The sequence below is a fragment of the Vipera ursinii genome (genome assembly GCF_947247035.1).
Source record: "Vipera ursinii genome assembly, chromosome: 5".
In the NCBI taxonomy this organism is placed as follows: domain Eukaryota; kingdom Metazoa; phylum Chordata; class Lepidosauria; order Squamata; family Viperidae; genus Vipera; species Vipera ursinii.
Genome location: NC_139518.1, coordinates 13,925,372 through 13,952,235, shown reverse-complemented (window position 1 = coordinate 13,952,235; position 26,864 = coordinate 13,925,372). Strand labels below are relative to the sequence as shown.

Below are 26,864 nucleotides of genomic sequence, written 5' to 3'. Positions count from 1 at the left end.
GAATCATCACTGTGTGTGTTGTACTCAGTTATACATCTCCGCATGATGCTGGGCAGGTGATATCATTCAGGTAGGTAAAACTTTTAGAAAGGAGCATTCCTACTTCATTCACACCTGCAGCATTCAGTAGAATTAGAATTGATTGGCAGTTTAGGGTTTCATCCCTACCTATGTTGTGATTCAGGGTCAGCCTGTGGGTTCGGCAGTTGGGTCAGACAACTCAGAGGAGGAGGGGGGTGTTGAAGAGCTTGCTGATGATGGCCTTGAGGCTCCGCAGAGCCCTCAGCCAGGCCCCTCCCACCTGGTCACGACGGAGACCCAGCTGTGTGAGCCTGACAGCGTGGATGAAGATGACCCACAGCTGGCCCTGTTCAAGGACGCCCGACGCAGGAGGCAGTCAATCAGGAGTAAACAGAGGAAGGCAATGGGACTCCTCTGAAGGAGGCAGAGAGAAGCCACACCCTGAACTGTATAAAAGGGGAATGCATGGGAGGGCTGGTTTGCTGAAGGCAACCGCTTGAAAAGCTCCTGTTTCTTGGTTCGTGTCTTGTTCTGTTTGTTTTTGTATTTATAAATTTGGCAGGCTTAATTCTAGCCTCTTGCCTTCTTGTAAAAGGGGTTGTCCCTGCCTTTTCTGCAGGGCCCTTAGCAGGCTGGTACAGAACAACCTAGCTCTACTCTCAATTGTCTGAGATATATGACTGGTTGCTTTACTTGCTGACCATTAATCAGTTAGCTTTCCAATTTGGCATTATGCTTTTTGTATGCTTGTTTGAACCAAATAAATGTGTAGCTCATACTTACTTGGAAAACAGATGCTATATAGTGCATGCCACTTAATGTTTCTATGGGAAACTGAATGTTGTCTCCCAGCATGTAGAGAAGAAAAGAATCAGATAGAAAGTGAAACCAATGCAATGAGATCCTTCCTAAATTACTTGCTAGTACTCCAGAGGCCTACTTTGAGTTAATTGGTAATTTTTCATAGGCGAGATCTAATCTATGAGTATAAATTACTTTTCATGACTATTATTCCTTAATTGAGGGGCACCAATGTGTAATTCGCATACATGGAGCAAGAATTACTCTAACTTCAATTAACTGGAATGGAATCGAAACCTTTCTCAGTCTCACTTCTTTCTCATTTTCTCTCCCTTCCTCTCTGAATATGGGAGTACTGTTTGACATCTTGTATTTGTTTAAATTATTATGGAAAATTAGGGAGGAAATGAAAGAAAGAGAAAATTGGTTTCAACAGGCCACTTTAGAATAGTGTTCTCAATGGGAGATAGGTATAACAATAGGAGTTGAAACAGCAGAAGAGACATCTAGAACACCATTAAAGAAAAATGAAGAATGAATCCAGGGTTGCTGTGAAGAATATTCTTGGTATCACATAAAATTCCTCAGATGCACTCGTAGTTTGGACTCTGACTATACAAATCTAGTTGAGGTGACTGAGGCTCTGTCTTGCTCAGTTATTAAGAAGTGTTTATTCCTTTCACTCTTAAAGAAGTAAAGAGTATCCTTGGGTCTACTCCCCAACCACTTGTTTCTCATTCTTTCATATCCAAGAGGTAAGAGCCAATTTGGCCCGTTCCTAGACCAAAAGGCACTTCTACAAGTCAGTCTTGGTCCACAATGCCTCAGTGCAAGCTGTAATGGGCAAGCATGCGATATCCATGTAATATCCCTGCTTTAACTTCACTCATACCAGGAAGCTCTGGGATATAGCTCAAGGTGCTGGTCATCACCTACAAAATGATAGACTTGTACCTAATCGTTGGAGATTATCTCTCTTCCCTTCTTTTTACATGTCCTGCTCCAGGTCTTACCTATTAAAGAATGTCATCTGATGGGATCCAAGAAGCATACTGCATGCCTTCAAGGGATTTAAATAGCCCCAACCTTGAACCAATACAGTGGAATAGCTTACTCTCTGGAGTTGTGGGTGCTCCATATTTGGAAGTTTTCAAGAATGGATAGCTATTTGTCCAGAATGGTATAGGATCTCCTGTTCGAGCAGGAAGTTGGATTAGAAAATTCTCATGTTCTCTTCCAACTTTGTATTCTGTATTCTATTCTGTATTTTGGCAGCATGCACAACTTTATATGTAAACATATTTAGGATGACATCAGAGAAGACACCACAGGAGGAGCATTAGAGAACATATCACTTCCATCAGAAAAGATGGAAGATGGCTCATGTCTGTGTCTCTTCAGGAAAGTTGATCTCTGATTTGTGGACCATCAGGAAAAAGGCAATCACTGAACCCATTAATTGGGGAGGACCAAGCAAGACTTCAGAAGGACAAACAAATAACAGTGGAGGAGATGTCAAAAAAGTCAAGTTCACAATTAAAGCCATGGTTGTTGTTTTTTTTTTAAAAAAAACATACACATGTTAGGTTCAATGCACATTTTAAAAGATGAGACTTGTGTCATGTGGTTGCAAAAACAGCTTAATTTTGGGGGGACACCACCACTGGCAGATGCCTCTGGAAGGAGGCTTCAACACATATGCAGATTCATATGAGATCAGCACAGAGTTTGCAGTAACTACTATCTCTCTTTGCTAGCAACAGGGATAAGCAGCATGATTTCCATCCATTGCACACTTCTGTTAAATCTTCTATGTCTGTGTTATTGTTTTTTTTTAAAATGAGAGAGGTTGAAATTGAATCGATGCTTTATCTACTCCCCTGCTTTATGAAAAGTGATTCCCGTTCTCTTTAACTGAAAATTGAAATAGCCGTAAGCTGAGCAACCACCAACATGGCAAGACTTTTGATAAAAGACAAATTTGTTTCTAAGTTTCTTTAAAGTGCGTGTATGGAGGGGGAGAAGAGCTTCTGCATTTTATCCACAGAGACAGAAATACTGCTATGGACCATATCTGAAGAGTTTGCTCAGTGGGCAGGGTGATCCCCCCCTCCCCCGTTATGTATTCATTCATTATGGTGCAATATCTTTCAGGTGGCTCTGGGAAAACCTATATAAGTCAGCATGAATTACTTATATCTAGAAATGCTCTAGGAGCTGAACACAATTGAACTGGGTTCATGAATTTACATTTGCAATTTGCCTCTTTTCTAAAGCAGCTGTTTAAATACAAATGAAAAGACTGTAACTGGACAAAAGAAGTCATGCTTACAATACATCATTGCTCCGCAACTGTTTTTGCCACTGTTTTGTGCACAGAATGGATGTTGATATAATAGGTCACATCTCTCTCTCTCTCCCTCTCCCTCTCTCTGTCTGTCTGTCTGTCTGTCTGTCTGTCTGTCTGTCTGTCTCTCTCTCTCTCTCTCTCAGACACACACACAAACACACACACACACACACACACACACACACACACACACACAGAGAGAGAGAGAGAGAGAGAGAGAGAGAGAGCACAAATCCAAACCCAGTGATTGGTATCTCTAAAGAGAGATGGGCAGTTAAGAAGGATGAAGTATCTCTAAATAAATAAATAAATTTAAATAAATTTATAAATAGATAGACAGACAATTTTCTTATCTGAAATTCCTAACTCAGATTTGTCAACCAATGGTGCAGCTTATGAGATACATCTCTCTCAAAGATGCTGCTGGTCTGACAGCCGCGGACAGGAAAGTATTACAGAGGGTAGTGAGCACAACACAAGACATTGTGGGCTGTTCCCTGACAACACTGGATGACCTCGCCAGGGCTCATTGCCTTGGAACAGTGAGGAAGATTCTCAGGGATGACTTACACCCTGGACAGTATCTCTTTACTCTCCTACCATCCGGTAGGAGATATAGGAATATAGCCAGCCGTACCAACAGGCTGAAAAATAGCTTTTATCCGTGGGCTGTTAGGCTTTTAAATGGGACATAATCTTAGGCAGAATTGACTTGGGAGGCCGGTGTGTGGTGTAGTTGGTTCACATGGTGTGGTAGGATGGAGGGTTTGTTGTCACTGTGTGTTGCGGGGAGAGAGCACGGGGGGACGCTCAGCTAATCTCAATGTACACATGTTGTACTTTGACAATAAAGGTTTTATTTATTTTATTTTATTTATTTTATTTTTTATTTATTTATTTTCCAAAAGGCAATTGGACTTTTTTGGTTATCAAGAAAATCCAGTTGCCATTTGGAAAAGCATCTTTGGGACAACCATGACCTGGATGATTGAGAATGTCCTTAGACATGAAACTACAGTATATCTGGTTTTGAAAGTAGCAAAGAATGGCTTGTACAACTGTACATATGGAAACCCTGCTGGGGTCTGAAAAACACACTGACAACATTTGTATTCTGCTTCTTAGAGGCAGGGAGGAAAGGAATTGATCCTGAATGACAGAGGGGAAGATTGGTTCAAAGGTTCATGTTTTGAGACTTAATCCTAACCTTTGCCACATACTGTCAGGCAAGATCTTGGCTTTTAGCCTCAAAAGATTGTCTTCTTGAAATCATAAATACTTCATAATCATGTTGGCTTGTTGTTGAGCCAGCTCTGGGAATAACTGTAATTCAGCTGAGGAAGAGATTGTTGTGTAGTGGGTTCTGGAGAGTAGGAAGGACGCCAGGCTGATGAGTACAGCATACAGCTCTTTATTAGATGGAAGTGACCATACTGGGGAATAGGGGCTACCTGCACTCTTTATAAGCCAACCAATCGATTGAACCTCTGTTTCCCGCTGAAACTGCTTCCCGCCAAAACAGTTACAGTTCAACGCCTCCTGGTGGTGACTCTTATATAAGTGCTTTAGGTGTTCCTAAAAAGCCTAACACATAACAGAGATATTATTGACCTCAGCCTAATATAGCATCAAGGTAAGGTAAGATAGGTGTGTTCCTATGAGAAGGAGTGTTCTAGAAGCTTATGAAGACAGAAAAAGAGAAAGAGACCCAGACAGATAACAGCTGGAGGAAGAAAAGTATAACTTGCCCCTTTCTGAAGGCATTCTTCAAAGAAAGTTGTATCAGATAATATCCACCAGGACAATATTATTTATTTAATTTTATGTGCAGCTTCTGTGCGTCTATTATTTGCCAATGTAGGATTTCAGGACCTGATAGGACTGCCAACCAATTCAGACAAATTGCAAATGCCATCTTTTCAATCCACCCTCACCCAGATCTCCGTTTTTGTTTTTTGTTGTCTATCTTGGCAATGGGGAGTCTTTCTGCCCAAGCAATTCCTGGAAAGCCCTTAGGAAAAAAGAAACAGCTTGTTCAGAAAGCTCAGCAACAGATCCTCTGAGAAAGGAATTTGGCCAATGTTAAAAGAAGGCAAGATTGTTTCTCCTAGGTTACTGAAGCCAGGGGGATTGATATGATTGATGTCGGTTGCACTGGGACATGAGGTCCGTTCAAGCAGGTTGGAAATAATGTCTCTACATCGCTATTTGGCTGCACAGAAACAAAATTAATAATGAAAAGCCATGCACTCAGGGCCCATTAGATCTGAGGATCCAAAGGTCTTCAGGAAGAAAAGTTTCAAAGGCCACCCTCAGGTTAGACCTTTGGGCTTTCAAGGGAATGAATGAAAGGGAATGAAGCATGAGATTCTCCTGAAGAAATTCATATTCAAGCTGCAGAGTTTGCAGCAGCAACCTGTTCTCCATCAAACAGGTTCTTGTTCACCTAAACTACTTAAGATAAATGGAGACTCAGGAGAGGCTTAAGAGAAATGGAGACACAGGAGAGGCTCTTTATTCAGAATAATATACAACCAAATATAAACACTGTTGGGGCCTTTAAGTTTGCAAGGAAATACTTCAATGAAGTTACAGGTACCTATACATGCTGTTCGCTTTATAGTGCTCTTAACTTTGTAAAGAATTCCTCTGCAGTCAGATCCAACGTGTTTTCTTGAGATGTTTTCATCCCAGAGCGCTAGGCAGGAATGCAATGTGCCACTTTTCTGATACAAAAGTCTTATTTCATAGGGATAATGGCTGAGGCTGTAATCCTAAATTCACTTAACTGGGGGGGGGGAAAGCCCATCGCAGAATTATGTTGTTCATAGTTTCCAGGTGAAAAGCTATGTTCTATTTTGTACTGTAGCTAGACTGGAAAAAAAAAGGGGGGAGCTAGAATCCAAATGTATTCAGGAGTAAAAGGTAAAGGTAAAGGTTCCCCCGCACATGCGTGCTAGTCGTTTCCAACTCTAGGGGCCGGTGCTCATCTCCGTTTCAAAGCCGAAGAGCCAGCGCTTGTCCGAGGATGTCTCCGTGGTCATGTGGCCAGCATGACTAGATGCCAAAGGTGCACGGAACGCTGTTACCTTCCCACCGTAGTGGTCCCTATTTTTCTACTTGCATGTTTACGTGCTTTTGAACTGCTAGGTTGGCAGAAGCTGGGATGAGTTAACAGGCGCTCACTCTGTCACGCGGCACTCGGGATTCGACCCGCCAAACTGCCAACCATCCAATCGACAATCTCAGCGTTAGGACCCAGTGAGCCACCATACATCATGTTAAAAATTCCCTTCTGAGTTGAAGTCCACTTTATTTAGTTGCCTGGTTCCCCCCTGAAATAATGGGTGACAAAACCTTGAAGCTGCAACAGAACAGCAGTGGAATAAGAGAAGAATACTGGTTTAACTCCGGTAGACCTAAAAATGGTTTAAAGCTGTTGATCCTAGACTGGAGTGAAAAACCATGGGGGCAGTAGGAAAAGTAAGTTTGCTAGGATTTGTTGAGGTTGTGATTAAATACAAAGTAAAGGAAACATCTTGGAACTGCTTTCCATTGTTGAGCTGAAGGGTTCCTGACCAACCTTATAGGAGCCCTGGTGGTGCAGTGGTTAGAATGCAGTATTGCAGGCTAACTGACTGCCCACAGCCTGGAGTTCAATCCTGACGGAGCTTGAGATTGCCTCAGCCTTCCATTCTTCCAAGGTCAGTAAAATGATGAGCCAGATTGTTGAGGGCAATATGCTGATATTGTAAACTACTCAGAGAGTGCTATAAAACACTCTGGGACAGTATATAAGTCTACGTGCTCTTGATCTTATTATCAGAAAACAATACTTTTATGAAAATGTCTGCCTCTTTTACTGATTCCTATCCTGCCTGACAATCTCTCCTACAGGTAGTCCTTAAATTATGACCACAATTGAGCCCAACATTTCTGTTGCTAAGCAGAGACACAGTTAAGTGAGTTTTGTCCCATTTTACCATCTTTCTTGCCGCAGTTGTTAAGTGAATCTCTGCAGTTGTTAAGCTAGTAAAACAGTTGTTAAGTGAACCTGGCTTCCTCATTGTCAGGTCACAAAAGGGGATCACATGACCCTGTCATAAATATGAGTTGCTAAGCATCTGAATTTTGATCAGGTGACCATGCAATGCTCATAAGTGTGAAAAATGGTCATAAGTCACTTTTTTCTGTGCTGTTGTAACTTCTGTCACTAAACAAACTGTTGTAAGTCAAGGACTATCGGTACTGGGTATGCCTTTCTATAACTCTTAAGAAAGTCTGTTCACTTGGAAACTGTTGCATTTGAGTACACCCCACACAGATTGTTTAACTCCTTGTTCGTAACTCAATTATAAATGCATAAATTTAATAAAGCCGATGGCTACTTTATGCCACCAATCTCATTTATTTATTCAACAAGGGTAGGCTTCCAAAATAAAACATCCTGCTAGTTCAAAAGGCCATTTGCAGGATCATTCTAATCTATGCTTTTTTCAGCAGATTGTTAAGGCTTCTGTAAAGAGTTCATTTCGTGTCTTTTATTGAGGCTTATCTTACTCTTAGCACAGTAAAAACCAGAGACATCACCCTGTCAACAAAAATGCGTATAGTCAAGGCTACGGTCTTCCCAGTTGCAATGTATGGCAGTGAAAGTTGGACCATAAAAAAGGCTGAGCACCCAAGAATTGAGGCCTTTGAACTCTGGTGCTGGAGAAGACTCCTGCGAGTCCCTTGGACTGCAAGGCGATCAAACCGGTCAGTCCTAGAGGAGATCAACCCTGACTGCTATTTAGAAGGCCAGATCCTGAAGCTAAAACTCAAATACAGCGCATTGGTCGCGCTGGTGAATGATCTCTGGCGGGCTCGGGACAGGGGTTGTTCCTCTGTCCTAGTCCTTTTAGACCTCTCAGTGGCTTTTGATACCATCAACCATGGTATCTTGCTGCGACGTCTCAGGGGGTTGGGACTGGGAGGCACAGTTTTTCAGTGGTTCTCCTCCTACCTTCTGGGATGTTCGCAGTCGGTGTTGGCAGGGGGGCAGAGGTCGACCTTGAGGCCTCTCATTTGTGGAGTTCCTCAGGGATCGGTCCTCTCGCCTCTCCTGTTCAACATCTATATGAAGCCACTGGGTGAGATCATTCGTGGTTTTGGAGTTGGGTATCATCAGTATGCTGATGATACCCAGCTTTTTATTTCGACCCCAAACCACCCCAGTGATGCCCTCGGCGTGATGTCCTGTTGCCTGGAGGCGGTTTGGGTCTGGATGGGGAGGAACAGGCTTCGGCTCAACCATGACAAGACTGAGTGGCTGTTCGTGCCGGCATCCTGGGAAATTCAGATTATTCCATCTCTTGCCATGGGGGGTGAGCTATTACCCCCCGTAGATAGGGTGCGCAACTTGGGGGTCCTACTAGACTCACAGCTCTCTTTAGAAGAGCATATTGGAGCTGTGAATAGGGGGGCCTTTGCCCAGGTCCGCCTGGTGCGCCAGTTGCGGCCCTATCTAGACCGGGATGCCTTGCGTACAGTCACTCATGCGCTCGTGACCTCTCGTCTGGACTACTGTAATACTCTCTACATGGGGCTGCCCTTGAAGACCACTCGGAGGCTCCAACTGGTGCAGAATGCAGCCGTGCGAGTTGTGCTGGGAGTCTCCCAATACTCCCATGTTACACCTTTGCTCCGCGAGCTGCATTGGCTGCCGGTTGCCCTCCGGGTGAGATTCAAGGTGTTGGTAATGACTTACAAAGCCCTACATGGCATGGGTCCGAATTACCTACGGCAACACCTGCAGCCGGCGTCAACTTCCCTCCGTCCAGTGCGCTCTCACAGAGAGGGCCTCCTCAGGGTGTCTCCGAACAAAGAATGTCGATTGGTGGCCCCTAGGGGGAGGGCGTTCTCTGTGGGCGCGCCAGACCTGTGGAACCGTTTACCGGTTGAGCTCCGGATGGCTCCCAACCTTCGCTCCTTCCGGCGGGATCTAAAAACTTATTTATTCGAGCAATCCAACCTGGTTTGATGGGTTAGGGATGGGTTTTAATATGGCTTTTAATTACTGTTTATATTCGGGCATAATATTTAATTGTTTTTTAACTTTTGTATTTCGTTTTTATATTTATTGCCCTGTACACCGCCCTGAGTCCTTCGGGAGAAGGGCGGTATAAACATTTAATAAACAAAATAAATAAAATAAAATACTTTGGCCACCTAATGAGAAGGAAGGACTCACTGGAGAAGAGCCTAATGCTGGGAAAGATTGAGGGCAATAGAAGAAGGGGACGACAGAGAATGAGGTGGCTGGATGGAGTCACTGAAGCAGTAGGCATGAGCTTAAATGGACTTCAGAAGATGGTAGAGGACAGGAAGGCCTGAAGGAACGTTGTCCATAGGGTCACGATGGGTCGGACATGACTTCGCAGCTAACAACAATCTTACTCTTGGTCTTTACTATGTATTTCTTCATACATCTTTCATCTCTATGTGGGACAAGCAAAATAATGATTGTGGCACTCTCCTTAGGACCTCCTTCGAAGTGCTCCAGGTGGAGCCAGAAGGAGAAGATTAACTGATGGACCTCCAGAGCCAGGCAATATACGACAAAAGTGAATGCTGTATTCAATACGCACCCAGCTGTGAAAGAGCATACATTGCTTTTTATCCAAAGCAGAACATCCAGACTCAGTCACAGTTTTGTTCCATACGTTATTAACCTTGTGAGCTCTCAAGCTTCCTCCTTCCATTATGTATTCAAGATGGACAGTGATTAATATTTATATGTTACTTATATGTAAGGGTGTAGGTCAGTGGTGGTGAACCTACGGCATGCGTGCCAGAGGTGGCACTCAGATCCCTCTCTGTGGGCATGCGCACCACTGCTGCCAGCAGCTTGCACATGTCCATTAGGCTGCCGCCCCAGCACAAAGGAGGTGAAGAGGCCATCTAGCAAGCTCGAGTAGAGGTGGTAGAGCACGCCCACACCCAGCAAGCCAAAGGCCACGCAGAGCAGAGAAAGCCTGATCCCCATTGGCGCCATGGCCCCCCAGTCCCAGCTAGCATTGTGTGCCTCCCCCCATCTATGCTGGGCCTCCTGCCCACAGCCCCACCCACCAGAGACCCTCTGGATTTCCCCCAACCCTGCCTGGCCCCCACAGGTGTCTAAAAGGTTCACCATCACTGGTGTACGTCTATACATACATTGTATATAGTATGTTTAAATGTGTGTTATGTATGTGTACACTTTGAGAGCAAGCAACTAAATGTTATTTTTAATGTGTGCCATTGTACCCACAGTAAAAAAAAATGACAATAAAGGTTATCTGTCTGTCTGAATATCCTTTCATGTTCTGATATTGTGGATTCTTCTTAGTTTGTTACCAGGCAATATGCTAAACAGTGTTGCTGTTTAAATGCTGCAGGCAATCTTATTGAGGTCTACCACTTTCTACATATGGGCATAATAGGTACTCCTTGACTTACGATCACAATTGAGCCCAACCCTTTTGTTGCTAAGTGAAATATTGGTTGAGTGAGTTTTGCCCCATTTTACAACCTTTCTTGCTACAGCTGTTAAGTGGATCACTGCAGTTGTTAAGTTAGTAAGTAGGTTTTTAAGTGAATCTGGTTTCGCCATTGACTTCGCCTGGCAGAAGGTCACAGGAGCTGATCACATGACCTTGGGACACAGCAACCGCCATCAATATGAGTCAGTTGCCAAGCATTTGAGTTTTGGTCACGTGACCACGGGGGTTGTAAGTGTGAAGAATGCTCGTAAATTCCTTTTTTTCAGTGCCCTTGCAACTTTGAACAGTCAGTAAATAAATTGTAGTAAGTCGAGGACTACCTGTACTTGACTTACAACCATAATCGAACCTTCCCATTACAGTCATAAAGCAGGTCATCATGGGACCAAACCATGTTTACGACCTTTTCTTGCAACAGTCACTAATTGAATCACCATGATCATTAAGTGAATCTGTAGCCACTAAGTGTACCCATTGTTCCTGTTAGTCTGGCACTGCACAGTCACCATCCATGCTGAATCTGCACATTCATTCATTCATTCATTCATTTCCCATTGCTGTAATTTATTTTAAATGGTAGATCTTATAGAACTGAAGGGAAAAGAAGAAAGTAGAGGATGAGATGGTTAGATAGTGTTATCCGTGCAATGAAGGTGAATTTGAGCAAATTCAGGAAGATGGGGGGAGGGGGAGGCTGGCTTGCTGTGGTCCATGGGGGTTGCAAAGAGTCGAACATGACTTAACAACTGAACAACAACAATAGAGGACACATTTATTCTGAGTTATAAATGTACAAGAGACTAGAACTGAATACTGTAATTTAAAGGAATTTTAAATCTTTCTTTCTGTTTGGCAACCTTTCACTTACTGTAGCTCAACGCCAATTCTGTCGCGTGCCTAGAATATCCAGACCTGTGTGTTTTTCCTCTCTAATTTATGCAGATTTTATATTCAAAGAAATCAGTCATTTTCTCCAAGGATTCTAGAGTTAGGAAGACTTCACCCAGGTAAATGACAATAAGAGTAGGAATAGAGGTCTTTGGAGATATAGGTGTCCACAGGGGGTAAGGGTGTGGTTTCAGGTAACAAAGAACATGCATAGCAACATAATCATTGAAATGCAATGAACTGTGTTTTTCTGTCACATGTCAGGTTGCAAGGACACAATCCATGCTGACATCTCCCCAAGTGTGTTATTATTTGAGTTTTATCACAGTAAAAGCACTGTCATTTATAGAAGTACTTCACTTTCTTGAAAACAAAAGCAAAATTCACTTTTCAAAATTTCAGCAAAACAGAATTCTTCTTCTAGAGCTCATAGGAGTTGCATCACTTCATTGGATGGGGGAAAGGGGGTATCAGTCCTAACTATGTTTTTGAGGTGTTTGTCCCCATTTTGTGCTTGATCGTTAAAATTTATGGATCCTAGCTAATCAGCACAGTTTTAATGCATAGTTTTTAGATAAGGTAAAGTTAAAGGTTCCCCCGCACATGCGTGCTAGTCGTTTCCAACTCTAGGGGCTGGTGCTCATCTCTGTTTCAAAGCCGAAGAGCCAGCGCTTGTGTGAGGAGGTCTCTGTGGTCATGTGGTCAGCATGACTAGACACCAAAGGCGCACAGAACACTGTTACCTTCCCACCGTAGTGGTCCCTATTTTTCTACTTGCATTTTTACATGCTTTCGAACTGCTAGGTTGGCAGAAGCTGGGACGAGTAACAGGCGCTCACTCTGTTACACGGCACTCGGGATTCGACCCACCAAACTGCCAACCTTCTGATCGACAAGCTCAGCGTCCTAACCCACTGAGCCTCCACGTCCCTGTAGTTTTTAGATACACAAGATATATTCTAATAATAAGGATTTTGTTACCTTAAGCTGTCACGGTTGAATTGCTAAGATGCCTGCTAACTTCTATTGCTACTTAACTTGCCAAAGAAACAGGGGGAGGGGAAGAAAGTCTAGGGAAGAAACAGTATTCCAAGAAGCTGTCCATGGACCATGAGAGTCTACAAGAATGCCAAGGTCACTAACATAGTTGTCTGTCGGAGAAATGGACCATTCTCATAACAAACCAAAGACATATGATTGGGCAATATGAACATCCAGTGGGTGGGGGTTAAGGGAAACTATTGTTAACTAGGCAGATTTTCACATGGGAAAACCAGAGGTGGTTTTGTTTCTTTAGTTCTGAGATGTGTATTCAATAAAGTTGATCTTTTATGGCGCTTCAAAGCCTTGAAAATTCCTTGATTTTGAGTTTGCTAGTCGGACAATTGACATAAGCGTCTGAGATGATTAGTACCTTGGTATAGATTTTCTTCACAGACTGTAGGATTTTGTGGTCGTTGTTGGTTTTCCATGATGCAGATCATTCCATTATCAAAAAACATCTGGAATTACCACATAAAACAGGGTAGTTGGCAACTCCAATGGAGTTCAACAAAATAAAACAAAATAGGAGTTTCATTTTTCTCAACAAAGCAATTGGAACAGCATTCAGACAATTCATACCATGTTGTTCTTGGTTTAGGGTTTCCTGCCTAAGCAAGGGGTTGGACTAGAAGACACCCAAGGTTGCTTCCAACTCTGTTATTCTATTATTCTTCAGAGAGAGATTTAGAGACAGGTTCTGCTGTCTGAATGGTGATACCTCATAACCTTGGTGTTGCTTACTTTGCTGATTTTCTTATACTTAAATTTTATGTTGTTATTTGTAAGTCACTCAGAGAATTCCAAAATGGTGTGGCATCTAAGACAGCACAGCAAATAAATGCTAAATAAAAATGATGGGAGATATAATTATTTCTCAAGATTTAAGCCATTAAAAATATACCTCTCTTACTTGGAAAGAAACATCAATGTTTGTACATCACTGTGTCTTGCGATATCTCCAAATGTCTCTTAGATGTCACGTGTGTGAAAATACGTTTTGGAGACATTTGCATTACAACTATGAAATGAATTCCTTCTCTTCAATTGAAAAGGTTTTACGAGCTATACATGCTTGTTTACTTGCAAGTTTTATCTATCAGTTTGATATAAGTATCATAAAACAAACTTTACTAAAGTGTTTAATTGCTTAGGGCTAATAGACCATAATTATGTGTCATTGCAGTTCTTAAGTTATTAAACCAATTTTCTTCCTTAAGCCCAAGAACATAGAAAGCCCTAAAATACCTCATTTTTCCTGTCTTATTACAGTTATTAATAAGATATCATTCTTATCACTCATTATGCAAAGGGCATTATAGATATGCCAACTCATTTTTTTTATTAATGGATAAAATGGATTTTTTTTCTTCTCATCATAATTAAAGGTTGTTTCCCCAGTTTCTGCAATTAAACCCTGTTATGAACAGAAATATGTTATTTGGAAAAAAAATCTTAATAAAAGGTTTATGGACTCTTGGTCTTTCTAAAGCAACTTGTGAACTTTTGTCCTCTGGAAAAATTGAAGGATTTAATCCCAGTTCTCGGCTTTGAGTTATGAACTATAAGGTTAAAGATTAGCACTTGCCATTTTCTGTGCCTCTTAGGCAAAGTTTGCTAATGGCATCCATTAAATTACAGAAAGCTACACAATATGGGGATGAGAAAAATTGCCAGGGAGCTGAGGCTGAATCCAGCATGTTGTACCAACCAATATGGGTATATTCCCTGGCTGGACTCAGGAAGAAAGTTTGTCTCATGAATTGAAATGAATTTATGTACAGGATACAGTGATGTTCTGATCCGTCCCCTTATTATCTTAAAAGTAAATAAATAAATAAAACAACCTCAGCCTGGCAGGTCTTCCCAGTGTCCCCTCAATGGGAAACGTAAATGATATCTAATGAGCTTCAACTTAGGGAATCCCTGTGCTGTAAAACAAATTGCAAGGGAAGTGTCAGTTAGCCTGACATTCTGTACCGAAATCAGCCTATCTTCTTCAAAAGGGCCTGCATAATGCATGCAGTCATTTATAATGCATAGCGTTATTACAATAAATACCCAAGGATTTGTAGTGGGAATGATGAGTCCCTTGTAAACGGTTGCAAAGTGGATAAAGAAGAAAATGTATTCACATAGTGCTTAACTCCTGATACGCTTGAAAGCGGTTGGCCTGATGAGAACAGCGCTGCCGTAATCTGAAATATACGGTAATTTTTCCTGCTCTAATGTTTTGTTTTTCTTCCCCTTTCTTTCTTTTACTTTTGACTTGCAGGTTTCTTGAGCACTGGGGACCAAGCAGCTAAAGGGAATTATGGCCTCCTCGATCTCATTCAGGCCTTGAGATGGACTAGTGAAAATATTGGGTTCTTTGGGGGCGACCCGCTGAGAATCACTGTTTTTGGATCTGGCGCCGGTGGTTCATGTGTCAATCTCTTGACTTTATCCCATTATTCTGAAGGTAACCGTTGGAGCAATTCAACCAAAGGTATTATTGCAGGTTGCAAATTTTGATGATTTTGGTGTCTGCATGCCACCATCATGCCTACTTTGTGACACTCTTGCATAAATGTTCTTGATGTATCTAGATCAGGGGTGTCAAACTCAATTTCATGGAGGGCCGCATCAGCACTGCAGTTGCCCTCAGGGAGCCGGGTGGGTGTGGCCAGGGTGGGCGTGGCCTACTGGGTGGGCGTGGATGGAGTGCATATGGCCTACTGGGTGGGCGTGGCCAGCTCTACATTGTTCGCATCAATGGTGCCTATGGGGGCCTGGGCAGGAGTGGGACAGATCTGAGGGTCTCTGGCAGAAGGAGGGTCTCTGGGCCAGGGCCAAGGCAGTGGGGGCCATTCCCTCACTGTTTCCAGGATGGCTTTGCGGGCTGCATGAAACCACTTCGCGGGCCGGATCCGGCCCCCAGGCCTTGTGTTTGACATGTCTGATCTAGATAATGCCCCCCCCCCAAAATATGAGTCCACTTTTGGTTTGAGGTTATGTACCTACAATTTATGCAAATTAAATCTCTATGTATTTCTTCTGCCATAGCAGTTTTTCTTCTCCTATACCTGTATGTATATTTGTCTCTGTGTAATGGATTTAGTTTAGTTTAGTTTAGTTTAGTTTAGTTTAGTTTAGTTTAGTTTAGTTTAGTTTAGTTTAGTTTAGTTTAGTTTAGTTTAGTTTAGTTTAGTTTAGTTTAGTTTTTAGTTAGGCTTGTTTAGTTAGGCTTCAGGTATGTGTATAATAATTACTATCACAAGTATTTCCACAAACAGAATAAGGGGGTATTGATAATTAAAACCAACAAATCTTCAAACAATACTTCCAGAATGGGTGTGTATTGAATAGTGCAGATGCAAATGATAAGTAAGGTTTTTATTTTTTTATTTAATACATTGCTTTTCTGTAGCAAAAAGTGTTTTACAATAAGTAGTAAGTAAGTAAAAATTTGTAAAAAAAAATTTAATGCCACAATAATTGCCAGTTATCCATAAACTATATTAATATTTTCCACATGGTGAGCAATAATTTGGAAAATTACCAACTGTAATCCACGATATAGCCTAACTAAACTGAACTGTATGCCACTATAGCATTTATTCAATGAAGGAAAGGTTGATGGTATTAAAAGACTCTCAATCCCTCAGTTGGGTTCTTCTTTTCATGGTTAAATTACGTATTGGGTATTACAAAAAAATTTTTTTTTAATTCCATCCCATATTGAAACCCACAATTATCTAATGAAACAATGTGGTGGGATTCAAAGGAGATATTTGGCAGTTTTTTACACAATGAAATTTGTTCCTCAATGATGTGGTGAGGTCATCAGGGTAAGGTGGCTTGAAATGAGGATTAGATGAAATCATATTGATGCCTACTGTATCCAGATGTTTCTGATGCTTGGAATAAGCCTAGTCTTAAAGTTAAGGTTGTGAGCTTTCAAAAGTATTTCAATAGCATTTGACACTCCATTAAAACTGTAAATTTTAAAAGATGCACTTTCGGTTTGAACCATCAATGCTTTCTAAAGTTCTTAAAAACGTAAGTTGGAACTTGTTTTTCCTAGTCCGCATGGAATTTGATGGAAACACAAGTATAGGTCATGCTAGCAAAATATTTTCTTGTGAGAAAGTGGGTATATATTTTATTTCCATTTCTACATCTACGTCTATCAAGATATGTAATAAAGAAAGTTTTCTGGAGAGAATGTTAGTGACATTTGTACCATTCAAACTCTGGTTTGTGATTGCACGCCTATTTATGGCACAATTAAAAGCAGGAGGGTGGCAAACTCATTTACTATGAAGAAAATGAGCACCTAGGCAAAAAAGCTTTTATTTTGAATCTGTTGTGAATTACACTGGGTACCACCCAAGGAAAAGACTAAAATTATATATCAGACATGTCAAACACAAGGCCCGGGGGCTGGATCCAGCCCATGAAGTGGTTTCATGTGGCCTGCGAACCCATCCTGGAAACAGTGAGGGAACGGCCCCCGCTGACTTGGCCCTGGCCCAGGCCAGCTGGGAGCCAATGTACAATTTCGTGGTGGCCATTTATGCTGAAACGCATTCAGTCTTAGCTCCACAAGGCCTTCTGGAAACAGTGAGGGACCAGCCCCTGCCGCATCAGTCCCGCCCACTCGGCGTGCACTGGGGAGGTATCACCCTTTGTGAGGAATGAAGAAATGCACCATTGCCTACTTCGGGCAGGCTAGGGGATGGGCAGCATTGCGCTTCTCTTCAGAGAAGCAAATTGTGCAAATTGAGCTTTCCATGGGAAATCATTTCAGTCTATTTTTAATTCTTGAGTGGATCATTTTGTTGTAATAATCCATGGTGCCTTTCGCAGAAGCCTATGAAAAAAGCTTCCACTTAAAACTGGTATATAAATAACTTGTTCATTCTCCATCTTCTCTCTTCTTTTCATTTGTGACAATCTCTTTCTGACAATAACTAGTAATTATATTCAAAGAGCAACTTACCTCTCTTGACCTTTGCCCTCCAAACCAAAATGAGAACCACAACTTGAGACAGATGTATTTCCAATTCTGAAGTAGCAAACAAGCCTACATTACTGTTACAAGACTGGATGTACTAGTTAGTAAATGATGATATGCCTGAAAATGGGACATGGAAGTAAAGCTCTGAGCTCTTGTTCAAAATACTTTCCCTCAAAATGTGCTGGTGAACTTTTCCAAGTTCTCTGAGTCCCAGTGGACCACCATTCAAAAATGACTGAGAACAGGATGCAGTAGGTCAGGGGTCTTCAAACTTGGCCCTTGTATGACTTGTGGACTTCAACTTCCAGAATTCCTCAGCCAGCGTGCCTGGCTGAGGAATTCTGGGAGTTGAAGTCCACAAGTCATACAAGGGCCAAGTTTGAAGACCCCTGCAGTAGGTAATCAGAACAAGCACCTTGTTTTCTCAGTAGCCATTTCTGGATGACTGTCTGGTAGAGTTTGCTAGCTGTTTCCCACCACATAATTCAGAAGAAGTGGTAAAGTGGGTGATTAAACAAACAAACATATCAACCAATGGAAATTGTAGTTTGTCTTTTTTTTAATTAAAAAAAAGTTTTATATTCTGCCTGACAAGCAGAGATTAACCCATCTCTTTACTGGATTCTGTGCTGCTTTTTTATTCGGGGTGGCTATAAAAAAAGAAGAGAGGCTAGAACTGTTGCCTTAATGTTAGTAACAGGAAAAATATACCATAGAAACACACTGTGCCAGTTCTACTGCATTGTCAGCAACAGCACCCAAAAACCCAATGAATCCAATGTACAAGGAGTCCTTGATTTACAACTTTCATTTACTGAGCATCCAAAGTTACTGCGGCACTGAAAAAATAATAATTTATGACCGTTTTTCACACTTACAATCATTGCAGCATCCCCATGGTCAACTGATCAAAATTTGAACTTGGCAACGGGCTCCTATTTATGATGCTTGCAGTGTCCCGGGGTCATGTGACCACCTTTTGTGACCGTCTGAAAAGCCAGGTCAAAAGGGAAGCCAGATTCACTTAACCATTATAGTGAGAGCTGTGTCACAAAATGAGGCAAAACTCATTTAACTTAGCCATGGAAATTCTGGGCTCAGTTGTGGTCATAAATCAAGGACTACCTGTTATTAGACTTTTTTTAGCATTATTCTTGAAGACTGAATCAGTAAGACACGGGAACATTGGTTTGATACCTACTGCATACCCCCCACATTCTAATCTTAACAAACCAATAAAACATGTTTTCTATTAGTGCATTTGCAAAGACTATATAATTTACATTTACTTGTTGACCATATTCCAGAATCTACCCTGGGTTTTTGTTGCTAATGAACAGAGTACATTTTCAGATGTCAGTATTTAGGGAGATACCTAGAGATAGAAAGCTTGCAAAACCTTTCCCTTGCCATCATTCTTTTCCTTTTTCTCTACCACCACATTACAGAATAAATTAGCTGTTTGACACGGAGAAGAAAGTGGATGGGCTCAGTGATTTATAGGAATCCAGTCTATTTTGAAACACACCTGGCATTTCCAGATGAAGGATTTCTTAGAAGCATATGTTTCCAAGTTCACTGTATCTACTTGGGGACCACTGCCATAGTAGATTTCAAGCATGAATCCATTCACTCTGGTGCTATTTAATTTTTTTAATTGCTTAGTATTCTGTCAGACTAGAAGCAGATGGTCATTTGTAAGAGAATGAAAGTTTTAAAGAAGTCAGCAGAACCTATACAGATAATCCTTGACTTACATCCATGTGGCTCAACAACCATTTGAAATTACAGCAGGCCTAGAATTGGTTTTTTACAGTCCCTAAAGCACTTGTGGCTGTCATAAAACGTTGCGTAACTCAGCCCCCCCCCATACCCCATGTTCATTTTGGTCACTTCCAACTGTCTCGTGACTGTTTGCAGAGTCCCTCAGTTGTGTAATTGCAATTTGCAATGGTTTTTGCCAGTTTCTGGCAAAAGAAAAGGCCATTCAGAAGAATGGGTTCAAACTTACAAGCACAGTATTTGCTTAACAACAGTGAAGTCACTTAATGACAAAAAAAAAGCCATAAAATTGAGTTTGGTCAAGTGAGTGCCTAGATTTAAGTTAAATGAGATCCCAGTTGTAAATTGAGGATTATGTGTATTGTATTAAAACTTATTTTTCCTCATAATAGCCTCTATTCAAATGTGTTGGGGTTTTGTTTTTCTGCAAATGTGGAAAGCATCAAAAACCTATGAGGTTATTTGCCAGAAGCAAAAATTGGTTTAGTAGCCCCCTCACGGTCAGAAATCTTTTGAACCCCAATCACCATCACACAGACCTGCATGATGCCCAGCTGCAAATTGCTCCAAATTCACAAGATCAGCACTACTTGTAAGATTTCTGCATCCTCCTCCTCCTGAAATATTCCAAGATCTCATGTGAAAAAAATGGGGGGAAAATAATGAGTTTCATATGAGATTCCTGGATTTGTCAGTGTTGTCTCTTGTGTGAGATTACAGGCAATTTTGGGTGCTGAGCTTTCAGGAACCATCAGGAGAAGTGACAAGGTTTCGAAGTTTAGCCAATATTTAATAAAGCCCAAGTCTCTTGTACTGTAGTGTGTGGACTGCTCATCTGTCAGTCTTTTCAGTGCCATTGCAGCTTCAAATAGTAGCTTAATGAATGGTTGTAAATCAAGGAATACCTGTAGTTGCATAAAGTTTTGGGGAGCTTTTAAGCTTTCCACTGCCTTTAAACGATGCTGAGAACTATTAGGTTGCCTGATCCTGTGTTTCCAGAGAGACCATTCCTTATTCTTATTTTCCAATTTATTTTTTGCTTTTCACCTGTCAGGTTCTTGAAGTCCCATTCGTTCAATTAAAACACCTTATTTTACGATTGCCTGACTGGCCTCTCCAGTTAATTGCTTATGCTGCACGAATCCTTTGAGAGAAGTGCTTCCAAATACATGGGGCTGTGCATAACACATGAATCAATAAAATAGTTGAATCTTTCTCTAGATCCACAACATTAATTCCTAATCTACTCCAGGTTGAGGTTTTGAGGTTTCACCTTGAACCATGGGTGTGTAAGAGCTTTTGAGTGCTCCGAAATGCCTCTGAAAAAGAATGTGTAGCAAACCGAGAGTGATACGACAAATGCATTTCCTGATAGATTCAATAGCAAGTTAGAAATTATTTAAACACACACATACACGTACGCGTACACGTACACACCAGGAAAGGAAGAACTGTTTCTATTTTTTTGTTTGTGCAAACATGAGCCTCATTATTTGGAAAAGTAATACTTCTACGGAAGACTATTCTAGTCCCACAAAGCCAGCTGGGTGACCTTCTGCCAGTCCCCCTCTCTCAGCCCTAGGAAGGAGGCAATGGCAAAACCACTTCAATGGCGCTGAAAGAAGTGACTTACGACTTTTTCCCCACACAACTATTGCAGCATTTCTCTGGTTGTGTGATCAAAATCAGGGCTCAAAGCAACTGTCCTGTACTGATGACGTTGCAGTGTCCCAGGGACATGTGATCACCTTTTGCAACCTTCTGACAAGCAAAATCAATGGAGAAGCCAAATTCATTGAACAGCCCTGGTACTAACTTAACAACTGCAGTGGTTCAGTTAACAACTGTGAGAAGAAAGATTGTAAAATGGAGCAAAACTCACATAACAACTGTTTCATTTAGCAACAGAAATGTTTGGCTCAATGTGGTGATAACTCAAGGACTACCTGCAATATCTGTTACAGGTGGTTGGTAGAATAAGATTTTGAAAACAGTTCAACTTTTTGCTTACTCCAAACTTAGGAAACATGAAGGGGAAAAACTCACTGAATGGTTTTCTATGGTTTATATTAAATTCCATGATATAAGTAACCAACAGAGAAGCAACAAACTATAAATAAAATAAATTAAGCAGAGATTCATGCAGCTTTCTGGTTAAAAAAGTACTTCCTGTAGCTTTTTGTATAACAATGTTTCAAAATATGGCATATTCTTCCTGAATTATATCTTGAAAGAGAGCCACAAATCTTTCTGCATTAATCTTTTGCAACATGGTTTCAACCTGCACTAAATTGCATAGGCCATATGCAAAAATCTAGAATAACACTGTGCCATCAATTGTGTCCCATTTCACATGTTTATTTTTTTTTCTTTTCCCCAATTAAATATCTCAGAACTGGCACTTAAATACTGCAAGTAGATAGAGTGAAACTGTGTTAAATATCTCTGTCATTAAAAAAAAAAAGGAACTTGCAAAAAAAAAATGAACTGAGATTGCATTCCTTGTCACACATGGCTTATTAGCAAAACTGTAGTTTACTCTATTTGTTTCCTTATTCAGTCTTCTAGAAACTGGAATTGAAGCCTTTTCATAAAATATGAATCCCCAATTTTTTTTACAAATTTGAAATGGGTTCCTTCAAATTGGATAATGAAGTGCGCCACAAAGCTGGGTTAAATGCACAATAGAGATAAAAAAAAATCAGTACATTATGTTTGTGGTTGCTAATAGTTCTTTTTCAAGTTTTATATGGAAGCAGCCTTCCAATAGGTTTTGCTCTTTTCCATTATTATTTTACAATAATTATGTGTAGCTCATATTTGGACATAAGTATGTCACGTAGTTTAGCTGCCCATTTTTCAACCAATCAAGTCTTTCCTCTTTCTTCCCACTGTTCTCTTCCTTGTCCTTCTCTATATTTCTTCTTTCCTAATTACCCATAGAAAGAGTGAAGGATGTTAGAGTAGCTGTGACAGCCATACACAATCTCAGATGTCTTGAGAGCTCCACATTATACAAATTGTCCCTTATTTGCCAGTCTTCCCTTTCTTCGGCTATATGGTAGCAGTACTTGCTGCCGCTGCTCCTAATTATTTTGTAATGCTGAAATCTTAATTCGGATATTTTAAGCATGTTATCTATTGTCCCCACTGAGTAATGTTTTCCCCTAACTTTATCCTCTACTTTATCACACAGGTCTTTTCCAAAGAGCAATAGCTCAAAGTGGAACAGCTCTTTCCAGCTGGGCAGTCAGTTTTCAGCCTGCAAAATATGCCAGGATGTTGGCAACAAAAGTTGGTTGCAATGTATCGGACACCGTAGAATTAGTAGAATGTCTACAGAAGAAGCCGTACAGAGAACTTGTTGATCAGGATATTCAACCAGCCCGATACCACATAGCCTTTGGTCCTGTTATTGATGGGGACGTGATACCAGATGATCCTCAGATACTGATGGAACAGGGAGAATTCCTCAATTATGACATTATGTTGGGTGTTAACCAAGGAGAAGGGCTCAAATTTGTGGAAAACATTGTTGACAGTGAAGATGGCATATCTGCTAGTGATTTTGACTTTGCTGTCTCAAACTTTGTCGATAACTTATATGGGTACCCGGAAGGCAAAGACATCTTGAGAGAAACTATTAAATTTATGTATACAGACTGGGCAGATAGACACAATCCTGAAACAAGAAGAAAAACACTCCTGGCTTTATTTACGGATCACCAGTGGGTGGCACCAGCAGTGGCTACAGCTGATCTTCATTCAAACTTTGGGTCACCTACATATTTTTATGCCTTCTATCACCATTGCCAAACAGATCAGGTTCCTGCCTGGGCAGATGCTGCTCATGGAGATGAAGTTCCGTATGTATTAGGAATTCCCATGATTGGTCCCACTGAATTGTTTCCTTGTAATTTTTCAAAAAATGACATCATGCTAAGTGCAGTGGTGATGACCTATTGGACAAACTTTGCAAAGACTGGGTAAGTCCTGGAGGAGAACCTGGATGTTAATGTAGATCAAGGACTAAGCAAGGCAACAAAATCACGGTTCCCAATCACACCACACAACATTACAGAGAGAGAGAGAAAAAAAATACAGGTAGTCCTCGACTTACAACAGTTCATTTAGTGACTGTTCAGAGTTAAAACGGCAATGAAAAAAGCGATTCATGACCGATTTTCACATGAATGTTGCAGCATCGCCATGGTCATGTGATAAGAATTAAAATGCTTGGCAACTGGCATGTATTTATGATGGTTGCAGCGTCCCGGAATCACGCGATCCCCTTTTGCAACCTTCTGACAAGCCAAGTCAGTGGGGAAACCAGATTTACTTAACAACCATGCTAGTAACTTAACAACTGCAGTGATTCACTTAACAACCGTAACAGCAAAACTCACTTAGCAAATGTCTTGCTTAGCAACATACATTCTGGGTTCAGCTGTGGTCATAAGTCAAGGACTACCGGTATGTGTAGGTTGTTAAAGAAGTAGAGTGTAGAAATTGAATTGTGGTCATTTTAAATAGTTTCAGGGAGTTTATAATGGACCTGGGCAACTCTCAAAATCTAATACAGATATTCCCACAAGCACTAGCACACACTGAAAAGAAAAAAAAAACTATTTCTAATGAAGAATCATTAAAATTTACAGATGATTGAATTTTTATGCTCTGACCGTTTTCTCCCACCTAGAAGAACTCCTTGTTTTTCTGCTTCAGGCAGAAAGGAGTAACAGACAGATGTCTGAGAAAGGTGGGTAACTCTCACTGGAAGGAATTCTAGCAGGATCTGATGATAAATGACTTTCAGCACATGCATCTAGTAAACATTAAGGGATAAATTGCACTAAAATTGATTAATGCATAGATATCTGCTGCAGCCCTTAGACAGTGAGCAAATATCTCTGCATTATAAGGTCATCGCAGGGATTACAATGAATTGACAAATTCAGAGTGTTCGACTATTCTGAAAATCCTTCTTGTTGTTATGATCAAGTATCATGAAAATAATTGGCCGATTTATGGCTGCAAAGACATCCATTGCTACTGCACTTAATGTAACGTTATTTAAAATGTTTTTTGAAAAGTATATTAGATGGATTATTAATGAAAGATCGAGTAAGGGAAATCTTCACCTTCAAAACTGTTATGTTCATCAAAATTAGCTCCAGGAGTGAAAGAAAAACAAATACACCAAGAATGGAAATTGGCCCTACAGTATACCTTGCTAAACCAGATAGATGAAAAAAAAGTAGCTTGGAGAGGTGCATATATTTGGAGAATTTTTACAAGCACCAAAATATAATTTTTGCATAAAGATATATACCAATGGCTTAAAACATACTTTTGTGGAACTAAGCAGGTAATAACAATTTCAGAATTTGTTAAATAGCTTCAGTAAAAATGGTCAGACCTAGCTAATATACAATGTGCATTGTAGACTGGATTTAGACCGAACTAAATTTCCACTGGAGATACCTAGCTAAATGTTATAGGAAAATGATTCTGAACTTGCTTGAACCTTGATTTTGCTAATGCAGTATTATATTATTGCACTCTATTATTATTGTGAAGATGATAATAACAATGATGATGATGATGAATATAATATGAAACCTGAACTTTTCATTGTATTTTGCTCTATGCTTAGGGAAAAAAAATGAATCTAGATTTAAAACACTTAAGAAATATATATTCCAATGAATACGCTTTAATTTAGCAGTAAATTTAGTTCCATTAATGTCATGCAGTCTGTTCTTTTAATATGACTAAGGCTGAATGTTAATCATATTCTTAATTCATCCTAATTTAAGACTGTGTTTTGTGAAATGTTCTGCTAAGCCGGTAAAAAAAATACTTTTAAAATAAACACCAATTTTCAAAAAAGCTTGACATTTCCTGTTTTTCTCCTAGGGATCCCAATCAACCAGTTCCACAAGATACTAAGTTCATTCACACAAAACCTAATCGTTTTGAGGAGGTAGCATGGACCAGATACTCTCAAAAAGATCAACTTTATCTTCACATTGGATTAAAGCCACGAGTGAAGGAACATTACAGAGCTAATAAGGTCAACCTGTGGCTGGAACTAGTACCTCACCTGCATAATCTTAATGACATTTCACAGTATACCTCTACAACAACTAAAGTGCCATCAACTGATATTACTTTCAGGCCAACCCGGAAAAATTTGGTACCTGTAACATCAGCTTTTCCTACAGCCAAGCAAGATGATCCCAAACAACCGCCGAGTCTAATTTCAGGAGATCAAAGAGACTATTCCACGGAGTTGAGTGTCACCATTGCTGTGGGAGCATCCTTGCTGTTTTTGAACATCTTAGCCTTTGCAGCATTATACTACAAAAAGGACAAGCGGAGACACGACGGGCATCGGCGATGTAGCCCTCAGCGTACAACTGCCAATGATCTCACCCACGCACAAGAAGAGGAAATAATGTCCCTCCAAATGAAGCACAGTGACTTGGGTCATGAATGTGAATCCATTCATCCACATGAGGTGGTTCTTAGGACCGCCTGCCCCCCAGACTACACGCTAGCTATGAGAAGGTCACCTGACGATATTCCTTTAATGACCCCCAACACGATTACAATGATTCCAAACACTATACCTGGGATACAACCCTTACACACATTTAATACATTTACCGGTGGACAGAACAGCACTCTGCCCCATCCACATCCTCATTCACATTCAACAACTAGGGTATAGCCAAACAAGATGATATGAACTTTTATTTTTGGGGTGGATTCCAGTGGGTTATATTTGCTGAAGACTTAACTTGGCTTTCAACCCTACAAGACTCTTATTATTTAAATTTGGAGGAATATTATGTGAATATACATATCGAGAACTTGAGGGAATTGGGAAAAATGAATTGTACATATATACAAATGAACTTTAAAAAAAAGAGAAAGCATAACTTTAGCAATTGCTTGAAGCAATTGTCTTGAATGGTACTTTTTACATTCACACTCTATTAATTTTTTTTGAGAATTTAAGTTACATGATGGAATTAGGCACGTGCAACACAGGAGTGGGAGAGAAACTACAACTGAAAAATTAAAAATTAAACGTTCTATAAATATGCACAAGGAACACATTGATGGAATGTCACATCATTTTCACCAGTTTTTATTTGGAATTGTTTTCTTATGTAGGCCATATTTACACCTTTGGGTCAGTATCCAAAGCATCAAAGCTGTTAAAGGCCTTAGACACAGGCTCATGTGCTGAGATCTGCCAATTTGTTTTGGTTTTGGTTTTTTAACAAAGTAACCATGTTCTGGAAATCTGGCAGCTTCAAGATTATCACACAAGTGCTGTCGGTATGAACATTGTGGGAATAAAAGAACTGAATATTTTTTTCGCACAACGTGCATGATAATTTATTAAGCTTGGTGGGTGTGCTGCTGATTAAGTTGTCATTAA

General features: G+C 40.6%; 1 protein-coding gene across 5 annotated transcripts in view; it reads left to right on the top strand.

The window, feature by feature from the left end:
- The window catches only part of NLGN1 (neuroligin 1), a gene marked incomplete at both ends in the record, with an annotated part of 526,751 nt that extends 500,607 nt beyond the window's left edge, over positions 1-26,144 (top strand). For 3 of the 5 annotated variants that reach the window (XM_083363586.1, XM_083363584.1, XM_083363583.1), the window contains 3 exons: positions 14,900-15,112; positions 22,605-23,394; positions 25,328-26,144. In XM_083363586.1, coding sequence (XP_083219712.1) covers positions 14,900-15,112; positions 22,605-23,394; positions 25,328-26,144 — 1,820 coding nt within the window. The remainder of the gene's footprint in view (positions 1-14,899; positions 15,113-22,604; positions 23,395-25,327) is intronic. The other 2 variants (XM_083363585.1, XM_083363587.1) reach the window with 1 other exon arrangement.
- Positions 26,145-26,864: the final 720 nt, after the last annotated feature.